General features: G+C 40.1%; 1 protein-coding gene across 1 annotated transcript; it reads right to left on the bottom strand.

The window, feature by feature from the left end:
* Positions 1–12,207: 12,207 nt before the first annotated feature.
* On the bottom strand, positions 12,208–12,606 carry LOC122040785. The gene has a single exon (XM_042600221.1). It carries the CDS (start codon positions 12,604–12,606, stop codon positions 12,208–12,210), a length of 399 nt encoding a protein of 132 aa, XP_042456155.1.
* Between the last annotated feature and the right edge of the window lie 312 nt (positions 12,607–12,918).

Below are 12,918 nucleotides of genomic sequence, written 5' to 3'. Positions count from 1 at the left end.
GGCGATCCCGTCGGACTAGCCTTCGTTTAGTCATAGTTATGAGCATCTGATGTCCTCTATATGGTCATCTCGGTCGGATGAGCAATCTGCTCTGATGGGCCTCTATGCCGATCGGGATCCTTCATGTTCGGTCAGCATGTTGCCACCCTCTCGGTCAACTTTGGTCAGCCGGCTCTTTCCTTCCTTTAACCGGCTTGACTTTGACCTCCACGTCAGCTGTTGTCCCTGTCTTTGACCCATGCTTGGTGGCTCCCTTTATCGCCGCATCACAAGCCTTCCCCTCAAGTCTAGTCGAAGGAGGTTGTAAGTCCGACTGACTAGACAAGCAATGTCTTCGGTGACCTTTACGACCGATCGAACATTCTAGGTTTTAGAGTCGTAGCTCGGCTATAAATTGCTCACATGGATTTAGAGCCATCGCTCGGTTATAGTGCCTCTGAAGTTTCATTCTGGGTTTAGAACCACCGCTCAACTATGGTGAATGTTGAAATTGCTCTCTGCGATGGGTTTAAAGTGTTGGTGCGGGAAGCATCCGACGATCGAACCTAAGTTTTGATAATGGCAAAGGAATTCAAAGTTAAGATTCCTTGTTATCTAATGTGCTTAAATGAGATTTCAGGAAAGTCCTAACTGCGGTTAGGCAAGTGGAAAAACCTAAGGAGCGGTAACCTTAGGTCCTAGGGGGTGGTAACCTTAGGTGAAGGAAAATCCTAAGGGGCGGTAACCTTAGGTCCTAGGGGATGGTAACCCTAGGTGAAGGAAAATCCTAATGGGCGGTAACCTTAGGTCCTAGGGGGTGGTAACCCTAGGTGGAGGAAAACCCTAGGTTGCGGTAACCCTAGGTCCTAGGGGGCGGTAACCCTAGATGGAGAAAAACCCTAGGGGGTGGTAACCCTAGGTCCTACGGAGTGGTAACCCTAGGCAGAAAGTCCAGTCGGTCTGGAGGACCGGACTGACACCAAGTAATCTCTCCTGAGGGGAGTAGGTGAGGACGCATTCCCCGTAGAGGGAACAGTAGGTGTCGGGTCGATCTAAGCTTTCCGGTCAGAAATCCGAAGTCAGACCAGGACAGTCCAATAACTGTCAACCACTTAATGTGTCATGTTTCTATCTGTTCTAACTTTGTCTTGCAAGGTATGGTGTTGTTTTGGGACTAACATATCTTGTAAGTACAAAAGGAACAAGTTAAACCTCGAATGAACAGTGACTGAGGCGCCTCCATGGAGCTTGGAGGCACCTTGGGTGCAAGCCGAAGCCAGCTATCCAGAGGAGCTGGAGGCACCATCATGGGGACTGAAGGCGCCTTGGACCACGGTTTGGAGGTGCCTTGGAGTGGCTTGAAGGAGCCTTCAAGTGGATGAGGTGCGACCAGTTCGATGCTGATCCACGCGGCTGACTCGGGAAGCTTGGAGGCACCTTGGATGGTGTTGGAGGCGCCTCCAGCACTGTATAAAAGAGGAGTTCGAGCAGCTCCTTCAAGAATCAACTAACAAGCGATCCTTCTTCCGTGTGCTGCTCAAGAAACGTTCCAGAACTACTATAGCAACATCCCGACAACCCGGAGCTTCAGATTTAGCATTTCTTGTTGTCGGTATAATTTTTATTACTTTTGACTGTACTTAGATTGTAATAATTTTGCGAGATATAGTTGTTGCCCACAGAAAGCGATCAACGATCACGGGTCTTGGAGTAGGAGTCGCTCAAGGCTCCGAACCAAGTAAATCACTTGTGTTCGCGTGTTGTTTGTTTTATTATTTCCGTTGCGTTACTTGTCGTCTTTTCGAATCCGAAATGAGTGAAAGCCACAAGCGCTATTCACCCCCTTCTAGCGCTTCTCGATCCAACAATTGGTATCAGAGCAGGGTAGCTTTGATCTGGTGCAACCACCAATCAAGCATCTTTCATGGTATTTTATGTTTTTAGGAGTCGATTGGAATCGATACTCTTGCCGTTTTCCAATCCGTTTCTTTTCGTAATCGTATTTCTTGCTCGAGATTGGTGCAACACCACTCGAGTTCGTTTTTCATTTTATATATACTTTCCGCACTAGTAATCCAAGATCAAGTCCTGGAACTTTCTTATTGTTTATCTTTCATACTAGATCTAAAATGACCCTTCAATAAGGCTACAGTATATCTCGCCCCCCGCTATTCACCGAAGACGACTTTGGTTACTGGAAGGGTCGGATGGAGGCGTATCTCCAGACTCATTTTGAAGTCTAGATGATCGTCAAAACCGGGCTCCAACTACCAACTGATGGCGCCGGCAAGCCACAACCATACGAGGACTGGGACGCGTCACTGATTAAGAAGGTGGAAGCAAATGCCAAGACGACCTGCACCCTTCAATGTGGCCTATCAAAAGAAGAACTTAACCGTGTCGGCCCCTTCACTAGAGCCAAGGAGCTGTGGGAGAAGCTCATCAAACTTCACGAAGGAACGTCTGACACCAAAGTAAGTAAAAGAGACCTAATTTCCAAAAAATTATTTAATATTAAATTGCAGGAAGGTGAGACGGCTGCCCAACTCCACGCCCGGATACAAGATTTGCTCAACGGGCTTCATGCAATTTGACAGAAGGTAGATAACCGGGACATCATCAGGTATTCTCTAAATGTCTTTCCAAGGAATACCTTGTGGGCATCAATGGTAGATGCTTACAAGGTATCCAAGGATCTATCTACCATTAAATTAGATGAACTTTTTGCAAAATTTGAACTTCATGAGCAGATTAATTCACGCCCCTGCCGAGAAAGGGTTGGCTTTGGTTGCAGGTACAGGCAGAGCGTGCGAATCAAGAACAAAATGCAGAACCGAACCAGAGTCAGAAGAAGAACCAGATTCGGACGACGACGACGAGCTCACAACCGAAATAGTCAACCTGGTAAAGAAACTCTACAAAAAGAAGGGCTTCAACAAAAAGGATGTCAGAAAGGCCATCCAGTCCAAAGAAGCCCAACCAAACTCAAAGGTCAAATTTGAGGTGACCTGCTACGGGTGCAATCAGAAGGGGAACATCAAGGCGAACTGCCCGAACCAAAAGGATCCAAAGAAACCAAGGAGGAAAAAGGCCCTGAAGGCAACTTGGGACGAGTCCTCCTCCGAGGAATCCGATGACGAAGAAGTCGAGCAGGCAAACTTTCTCACATTGCCGGCCCAGGACTACACCAACGAATCCGAAAACGAGGCCGAATCGAAAGCAGAGTCCGATAGAAGACATGGATCCGCATCCGTTCCGAAAGGCCAAACTCCTCTGTAAGTAAATGTCGTTTATACAGTTTAATTAATTACTTAATGCATAAAGTAGCTAAATCCAAAATTTGGATCAAGTCACTTCTAAAGGAAGTAACTTCCCTTAAAGAAGTGACTAACTCCATAACCTTGCCTGACCTAGTTCAGATTGGAAATTCAACTCAAGTCCAAAGGCTTGAGGAAGAAAATTCTAGTCTGAAAACTCAGGTCAAGGATTTGGAGAAGACCCTAGAACGGTTTTCTTTGGGGTCCAAGAACTTTGACCTAATTCTTAGGACTCAAAGAGTCGTTTACAATAGAATAGGACTAGGTTTCAAAACCAAGAACAAATATCGATCCTATCTATCCTTAGTCAACAGACAAAATAGTAAACTAGTCCAAGCATGGGTACCCAAGTCCAACTTGGTCAATCAAGTTGGACTTGGTAAGTATTGGGTTCCCAAGGATCAAGTACATTACCTTGATAGACTTTATCAAGGCTATGATCCAGGGGAGCAAAAAGAAAAATTATCTTAACTAATAAAAAAAATTATAAAGAAAAATTATCTTAATCTAAGTTATCTTAACAAATTAATAAATAAAAATTATCTTAAAAATTAAAAGGAATATAATTAAAAACAAGTTAAAAGGAGGCTCCAGAATAGCTGGCACCTCCAAAAGGAACCTACCCGACAGGATAATTAAACGCAACCCACCCGACAAGGTAATCAGGACTAGAATAAAAAGAGCTAAGTTTAACTTGACCCACGGTACTGGTGAAGTATTGAATGATAGTACGTTAGGGAAGCTTAGTCTATGTATGTCTAGGAAGATATGGCTTCGACCTGGTGCATTTGGCTAAGTGGAACTGACCGAAGCTACCTTTTATAGATCCTAACTAGTTAGACCAAGGGTTTATACAAAGTTCGGTGGATATGACTATTTGGAAAACCTCGAAGGCATGGTTACTTTAATGATGTCCAAGTGACTCACCATAGCCCAGAAGTTTATCCAAAGAATGCCTATTTGCTGAGCCCAAAGCTAAATCTGAATCTAACACAAAGTTAAATCAAACCCTATAATAAAACTAATTCATCTCACAAAATTGTAGGATTTCCTGATTGAAAAATCTAGATTGGGTGATATGACTAAGGACAAAAATTAAATTAAATCTAACTAAAAAAATTAAATTAAATTAAGTTGAATTAAAGTCAATTAACTTAATTCTTTTAAAAATGTAATTAACTTAATATTTTTTCAAAATGTAATTAACTTAATAATTTTTTTTCAAAATTTAATTAACTTAACATTTTTTCAAAATTTAATTAACTTAACATTTTTTTCAAAAATTAATTAACTTAATATTTTTTTTCAAAATTTAATTAACTTAATATTTTTTTCAAAATTTAATTAACTTAATATTTTTTCAAAATGTAATTAACTTAACATTTTTTTAAAATTTAATTAACTTAATATTTTTTTCAAAATGTAATTAACTTAACATTTTTTTCAAAATTTAATTCAACTTAATACATTTCAAATTTAATTAACTTAACCAAAGCCTATCTAAATCCAACTAAAATTAAATCACTAAACCATCTCACACTCACTCATACTTGATTGAAAACCTAGATTGAGTGAGATGGAAAATTAGGGAGCTAACTTCAATCAAACTATCTTTTCATCAAATAGAATCCAATTCATATACTTTATGTGTAGGAATATAAAGAATTGGATCAATGGATGTTGGATAGTGGATGTTCCAGACATATGACTAGAGATAGATTGAAGTTCACAAAGCTCAAATTAAAGAATTTAGGGTCAGTTGCATTCGGCAACGACGGTAAACTTAAGGTAATCGGAAAAGGTAACATCGAACTCAGCTCCAATTTTATTATTCGAAAAGTATTATTAGTTGACAATTTTAATTTTAACCTACTCAGCATCAGCCAATTATGTGATACTGGTTACTTAGTTAACTTTACCAAATCAGGTTGTATAGTTAAAAATATTGATAACCCTGAAACCACACTCAAGGGCATTAGGAGAGATAATGTTTACATGATTAACCTACCAATATCCTCAACAAAGTGTCTCCTGACACAACAAGAGGAAACTGAGTTGTGGTACAGGAGATTGGGTTACACTCATACCAGACTCATTTAAAAAATGAGTCAAAATGGTCTAATTAAAGGTCTACCCAAACTAAAAGTTGTTGAAAATTCAATTTATAATGCTTGTCAACAGGGTAAACAAATCAAATCAACCCATAAATTAACCAACTTAAATAGAACAACGTCTATACTTGAGCACCTTCACCTAGACCTATTCGATTCGCATGGAGGCAAGTCACCAAGCAAAAACTAATATTGCTTAGTAATAATCGATGACTACTCAAGATTTACTTGGGTAAAATTCATAAAAACTAAAGATGAAAATTTTAAAGTATTTAAAATCTTTTGTAAATTAATAGAAAATGAAAAAGATACTCAAATAAAAAGAATTAGAAGTGACCATGGGGGAGAATTTGAAAACCATAATTTTACTAAATTTTGTGAAATTAATGGATATAAACATGAATACTCCTGCCCTAGGACCCCTCAACAAAATGAGCTGTTAGAACGTAAAAATAGAACTGTACAAGAAGCCGCTAGGGCCATGTTAAACGAATATAAATTATCTAATCAATTCTGGGCTGAAGCAATTAATACAGCTTGTTATTTACAAAATAGAATTTTAATTAACAAATTTCATAATAAAACACCCTATAAAATATACTACCACAAAATCCCTAATTTAAACTATTTAAAAGTATTTGGATGTAAAGTACACATTTTAAACACTAAAGACTACTTAGGAAAATTTTCATCAAAAATAACTCCAGGAATATTTTTAGGGTACTCAACAACCAGTAGAGCATATATAGTTTATAAAAAAAATACCCTAAAAGTTGAAGAAACAATAAATGTAACATTTGATGAAGAAAATAAAACATCCACTATAAATGAAAAAGATAATATAGAAAACGTTAACCCAATAAATACAGAAGATGACGAAACTCAACCTGAACTCAATGAATTTGAAGAACCAATTACCAACCCAAACTTAAGACTAAACTTAAGAACAAACATGAATCACCCATCGGACCAAATTTTGGGTGATCCAACTCTTGGAGTTAGAACTAGGTCATCCTACAGAAATCTAAGTCAAACAGCCCTAATTTCCAAAATTGAACCCAAAACTGTAGACGAGGCTCTACCCGATCCAGACTGGACAATAGCAATGCAGGAAGAACTAGCCCAATTTGAAAGAAACTAAGTCTGGGAATTAGTACCTGAACCTGTTAATAAAACTATAATTGGTACTAAATGGGTGTTTAGAAACAAATTAAATGACCAAGGCAAAATAGTTAGAAACAAAGCAAGACTAGTAGCTAAAGGGTTTAATCAAGTAGAAGGGTTAGACTATGATGAGAACTATGCTCCTGTAGCTAGACTTGAATCCATCAGGATGCTGCTGGCCTACATAGCACATAAAGGATTCAAGCTCTATCAAATGGACGTAAAATCCGCCTTTTTAAATGGATTTATAAAAGAAGAAGTGTACGTTAGTCAACCCCCAGGATTTGAAGACTTAGACTATCCAAATCATGTCCTTAGATTAAAAAAGGCTCTATACGGACTAAAACAAGCACCCAGGGCATGGTATGAACGGTTATCTAATTACTTAATACAAAAAGGGTTTCACCAAGGTCAAGTTGATTCAACCCTTTTTGTAAAAACCTTAGAAAATGATATTTTCATAGCCCAAATCTACGTCGATGATATCATATTTGGCTCAACTAACTCCAACTTCTTAAAAGAATTTACAAAATTAATGGAAAATGAATTTGAAATGAGTTTAGTAGGGGAACTTAACTTTTTCCTAGGACTACAAATTAAGCAAACAAAAGATGGAATTTACATTTACCAAACCAAATATGCTAAGGAGTTAATTAACAAATTTGGAATGGAAAACTGAAAAAAACATTAATACACCAATGGCCACCAACATTAAGATTGACTCAGACTCAGAAGGAAAATCAGTAGACTTGAAATACTATCGAAGTGCGATAGGAAATCTACTGTACCTAACTGCAAGTCCACCGGACATTCTTTTTGCAGTAGCTATGAGCGCAAGATATCAATCTTGCACAAAAGAATCCCACTTAACTTATGTTAAAAGAATACTTAGATATATTAAGGGAACCCTCAATGTAGGATTATGGTACCCTAGGACTTGCACTCTTGATCTATCTGGCTATTCTGACTCAGATTATGCCGGATGTAAGCTAGATAGAAAAAGCACAAGTGGTAGCTGTCAATTTCTAGGTCAGTGCCTAGTAAGTTGGTCTAGCAGAAAATAATACTGTGTTGCCCTGTCAACCACTGAAGCTGAATACATAGCCCTAGGAGAATGTGCATCTCAACTATTATGGATGATGCATACCCTAAAAGACTACCCGTTAGAATATCACAATATTAAAACTTCAATTGACAACATAAGCTCAATTAATCTAACCAAGAACCCAATTCACCACTCAAGAACTAAACACATAGAAGTAAAACATCATTTTGTAAGGGATCACATAGCTAGAGGTGATATTGTACTTAACTATGTTGAGTCCAAATCAAACCTAGCTGACATATTCACAAAACCCTTACCTGAACTTGAGTTCAGTGCACTTAGAAGGTAAATTGGAATGTGTTTGGTAGAATAGAACTTAGTTGCTTATTTCTGCTTACCAGTTTTTATGCACAAGTAGGAATGTGTTGGGTAGAATAGATCTTGATTTTCAAACATATCTCCTACATCTAATTTTAAAACTTTTTTGTTGATCTTCAAAATTGCTTAATCTTAAAATTATCTTTTAAAATTCTAAGAAAAATAATGTTTTCAAAATCCCAATCTTCTTAGTCTTTCAAAATTTGGATTTAGCCTAGTGTCTTCCCCTTAGATATCATGCTCCCCTAGCTTTAGCCAGAGCATCTCACAAACACACTAGGCATAACTTGTTTGTGTTTGAAAGAAACTTAGATCGGCGTGAGATGCATAGGGTATAGCCTGGACTCCAGAATGCTTATCTCTGTGCATCATAGTGAGTCCGGGCGTTAAAAATTAACTTTACATTAATCAAGTTAAATGATCCAGCCCTAGTCAAATCTAACTGGATTACTAACTTAACTTGACTGACCAAGTGAAAACTGTTGCCCTTTAGGTATTCAGCCAGTAGCTAAAGGTTAGACAGTTGGTTAAGGATATTAAAATTTTAAATTGACTCAGCTTGCACTTTAGGGCTCTGATACCTTGCTAAAGGAAATTGATTAATTTATAATCTATTTAACTCAACTCATGCTTGGACATTAGGGTTTTAAGCTTATTGCTCCTCCGTTGCCTTTAAGGATTTTCAAAGTTCTTAAAAATTTCTTTTTTGACTTCTATAGCCTTGATCAAAATTAACTAAGTCATATCAAAAGACTTTTTGAACTTTATTTCAAAAATTAAGGTATCCAGTTAACCCAACTTTTTAGAAGCTTTTAAACTAATTAAAAAAGGCTATTCGAAATTAATGGTTTTTAAAAGGCTTTAAAAATTTAATGAAATATTTTTTCAACAAAGTCTTTTCAAAATCTCTCTTTTACAAAACTTAGCCTACTATTTTCGAAACCTGCCTTTCACAAATTCTGGCTAAGTAAAAAGAGTTCTTCAACACTAAAGTAATTTTAAAGTAAAACCTACAAGAAATGTTGTTTTAAAGCTTTTTTGGTTGAAAACGTAATTTATTGGTTTTAAAACTTAGACCTTTCATCTTGTCTCTTTCTTCCTACAAAGGTTTTTGATATATGGCAAAGAGGGAGAGTAGGTTACACACTATGTTTTAGCTTAAATCATGCATGCACTATTTATAGCGTGCTCATCTTTATTTTGTGCATCTTATTTTACTTAACTTTAAATTTTTTTTGTTGCCATAATCAAAAAGGGGGAGATTGTTAGTGCGGGAAGCATCCGACGATCGAACCTAAGTTTTGATAATGGCAAAGGGATTCAAAGTTAAGATTCCTTGTTATCTAATGTGCTTAAATGAGATTTCAGGAAAGTCCTAACTGCGGTTAGGCAGGTGGAAAAACCTAAGGGGCGGTAACCTTAGGTCCTAGGGGATGGTAACCCTAGGTGAAGGAAAATCCTAAGGGGCGGTAACCTTAGGTCCTAGGGGATGGTAACCCTAAGTGAAGGAAAATCCTAAGGGGTGGTAACCTTAGGTCCTAGGGGGTGGTAACCCTAGGTGGAGAAAAACCCTAGGGGGCGGTAACCTTAGGTCCTAGGGGGTGGTAACCCTAGGCAGAAAGTCCAGTCGATCTGGAGGACCGGACTGGCACCAGGTAATCTCTCCTGAGGGGAGTAGGTGAGGACACGTTCCCCGTAGAGGGAACAGTAGGCATCGGATCGACCTAGGATTTCCGTTTGGAAATCCGAAGTCAGACCCGGACAGTCCAATAACTGTCAACCACTTAATGTGTCATGTTTCTATCTGTTCTAACTTTGTCTTGCAGGGTACGGTGCTGTTTTGGGACTAACATATCTTGCAGGTACAAAAGGAACAAGTTAAGCCTCGGATGAACAGTGACCGAGGCGCCTCCATGGAGCTTGGAGGCACCTCGGGTGCAAGCCGAAGCCAGGTATCCAGAGGAGCTGGAGGTACCTTCATGGGGACTGAAGGTGCCTTGGACCACGACTTGGAGGCGCCTTGGAGTGGCTTGAAGGCGCCTTCAAGTGGATGAGGTGCGACTAGTTCGATGCTGATCCACGCGGTTGACTCGGGAAGCTTGGAGGCGCCTTGGATAGTGTTGGAGGCGCCTCCAGCACTGTATAAAAGAGGAGTTCGAGCAGCTCCTTCAAGAATCAACTAACAAGCGATCCTTCTTCCGTGTGCTGCTCAAGAACGTTCCAGAATTGTTGTAGCAACATCCCGACAACCCAGAGCTTCAGATTTAGCATTTCTTGTTGTCGGTATAATTTTTATTGCTTTTGATTGTACTTAGATTGTAATAATTTTTTGAGATATAGTTGTTGCCAATAGAAAGCGATCAACGATCGTGGGCCTTAGAGTAGGAGTCGCTCAAGGCTCCGAACCAAGTAAATCACTTGTGTTCGCGTGTTGTTTGTTTTATTATTTTCATTGCGTTACTTGTCGTCTTTTCAAATCTAAAACAAGTGAAAACCATGAGCGCTATTCACCCCCCTCTAGCGCTTCTCGATCCAACATAAAGTCGCCGCTCAGCTTTGCGTTCCACATATCAAGAGTTTATAGTCGTCGCTCGATTTTACTTGGATTTAAAGTCGTCTCTTGGCTGTAAGGAGTACTGCATTCGCTTCCCGCCTGAGTTTATAGCCATCGCTCGGCAATCACTTACTGACCTGGGTTTAGAGCCGCCTTCAACTTTGGTTTTCATCGACTCTCGGGTTTATATCCGCCACTCGGCTTTAATTGTCATCGACTCCCAGGTTTATAGCCGCCGCTCGGCTTTAGTTGGTGTAGAATCTCGAGTGTATAGCCGCTACTTGGCTTTAGTTTTCATCGACTCCCAGGTCTATAGTCGTCGTTTGGCTTTAGTTTCGTCGATTCCCGGTGATCTTATCTGAAAATCATGGAGACGAAAAACTGGGGATGTGGTTGCTGCGTTTACTGGAGGTGGACCTCGCTCCGCTTTGCAAACATAAGAAATGTCAGTGTCAAGCCCCCGTGTTGGCCCTCCGACGCTCAAGTCAGTCACCAGCAGGAAGAAGAAGATGGAATAACAGTAGCATAAGCGTAAACAATGAATAACGTGTACCTCCACCGATGCATGGACCCCCTTTATATAGTGCCCTGGTGGGCGACATGAATGCTCTTCGAGGTATGGGCACATTCTCTAATTTATTCTATGAAAGGACCAGTCAGGAAAGTGCCTCTAACACCATACCTTAACAGGACATGCATATCCCTGACAAGACAGTAGAAGCTTCCACCCACTGCGATCGAGACAAGCTGATCAAGTTGCTGCCCGATGACGTGCTGGATTATCTTGAGTGACCCCCGTCCACAGCGAAGCTCGCCTCCTTTTGTACTGTCTCTTTCTTTCGTGTAGAAAATTTTCTAAGTGTTAATGCATGATCTTCCATTCGGCGCTTCTTCCCTTTGTTGAGTTTCCCACTTGTTAATGAATGCATCGTCGCTCAGCTCGAGTAGGACTATGAACCATTTATCATTTTTTGAAAAAATTCTAAGTATGGTTCCCTGCCCTCTTGATCGTCAATGTAACTGGCTGCTATGTTGTCGGAGTAATCACTTTAGCCTAGTCGAACGACCTTATTTTAACGGAAAACTATTTCTTCTAGGAGCAGCATGTTTCCTTGTCAGCCTTATTCTCGTCTTATATATTCGTTGATCGACTCTATTTTTTGTAGACTTGGTTTTAGAGATACCGCTCAGCCGATATTCGTCGTAGACTCAGGTTTATAGCCGCCTCTTGATTGTTAATGAAGACTAGAGTTTATAGTTGTCGCTCAACTGTTGATGAAGACTAAGGTTTTTTGTCGCCGCTCAACTGTTGATGAAAACTAGGGTTTATAGTCGCCGCTCGACTTTTGACGAAGACTAGGGTTTATAGTCGCCACTCAACTTTTAACTTAGCTAATCGACACAAGAGTTTAGGATACTTGTGAATTTTATTCATCGTTCATCTGCATTTACAGGATATACTCTGATACAACATTATTTGGATTTAACCATGCACCTCTCACACGACCCTATAGGGTTGGAGATGGTTCACACTCTAAGGCTGATCGAGCTTTCTTCCATCCTCATCCTACATGTAGTAGGCTCCCGAGCAGAGCTTCTGAATGACTTTATAGGGACCTCCCCATGGGGCTTCGAGCTTGGCGACGTCATTGACCTGCTTTATTCTTTTCCACACCAGATCATCACTGACCTCCCGAGCAGAGCTTGGAAGGACCTTGGGATCACCCTCCGATTGTAATTTTGCTTCATTCGTTGCTTATATGCCATGAGATGGATGAAAACCTTATTTCGGGCTTCATCTACCAAGTTGAGTTCCATGAGTCTCCTCTCAGTGTTATCCTCGTCGTAGAGCTGCACCCGGTCAGATTCTACATCCACTTCCACGAGGACCACCGCTTCACCTTCGTACACTAGATGAAATAGTGTGATGCTAGTCGCCTTTCTTGGTGTGGTGCGATGGGCCCACAAGACACTAGGGAGTTCATCGACCCAACTGCCTCCAGCGTGGTCAAGTCGAGCCCGTAAACCTTTGAGGATCTCTCCGTTGGTGACTTCCATCTAGCTATTGCTCTGGGGGTAGGCCACTGAGGTGAAGGCCTGCTTAATGTTATAGTCTTCACATCACTTCCTTAGCCTCCGTCCAGCAAACCGTCTCCCGTTGTTCGAGATAAGCTGGCGAGGGATGCCGAATCGATACAAGATATTCTGCCATATAAACTTGATGATCATCTGTTCGGTTATCTTTGCTAGTGGCTCGACCTCTACCCACTTTGAGAAATAATCTACCGTGATAAGTAGAGATTTGTGCTGATCAATCGCCATTGGAAATGGTCCAACAATATCCATGCTCCATTGGTCGAACGAGCATGA

Source organism: Zingiber officinale, chromosome 1B, assembly GCF_018446385.1.
Source record: "Zingiber officinale cultivar Zhangliang chromosome 1B, Zo_v1.1, whole genome shotgun sequence".
NCBI classification, from domain to species: domain Eukaryota; kingdom Viridiplantae; phylum Streptophyta; class Magnoliopsida; order Zingiberales; family Zingiberaceae; genus Zingiber; species Zingiber officinale.
The sequence above is the reverse complement of the archived record's forward strand: the minus strand, read 5'-3'. Positions and strand labels throughout refer to the sequence as shown.

Coding starts and splice junctions, on each gene's coding strand:
- LOC122040785 (XM_042600221.1), bottom strand. CDS start 12,606: ATGGAAGTCACCAACGGAGAGATCCTCAAAGGTTTACGGGCTCGACTT.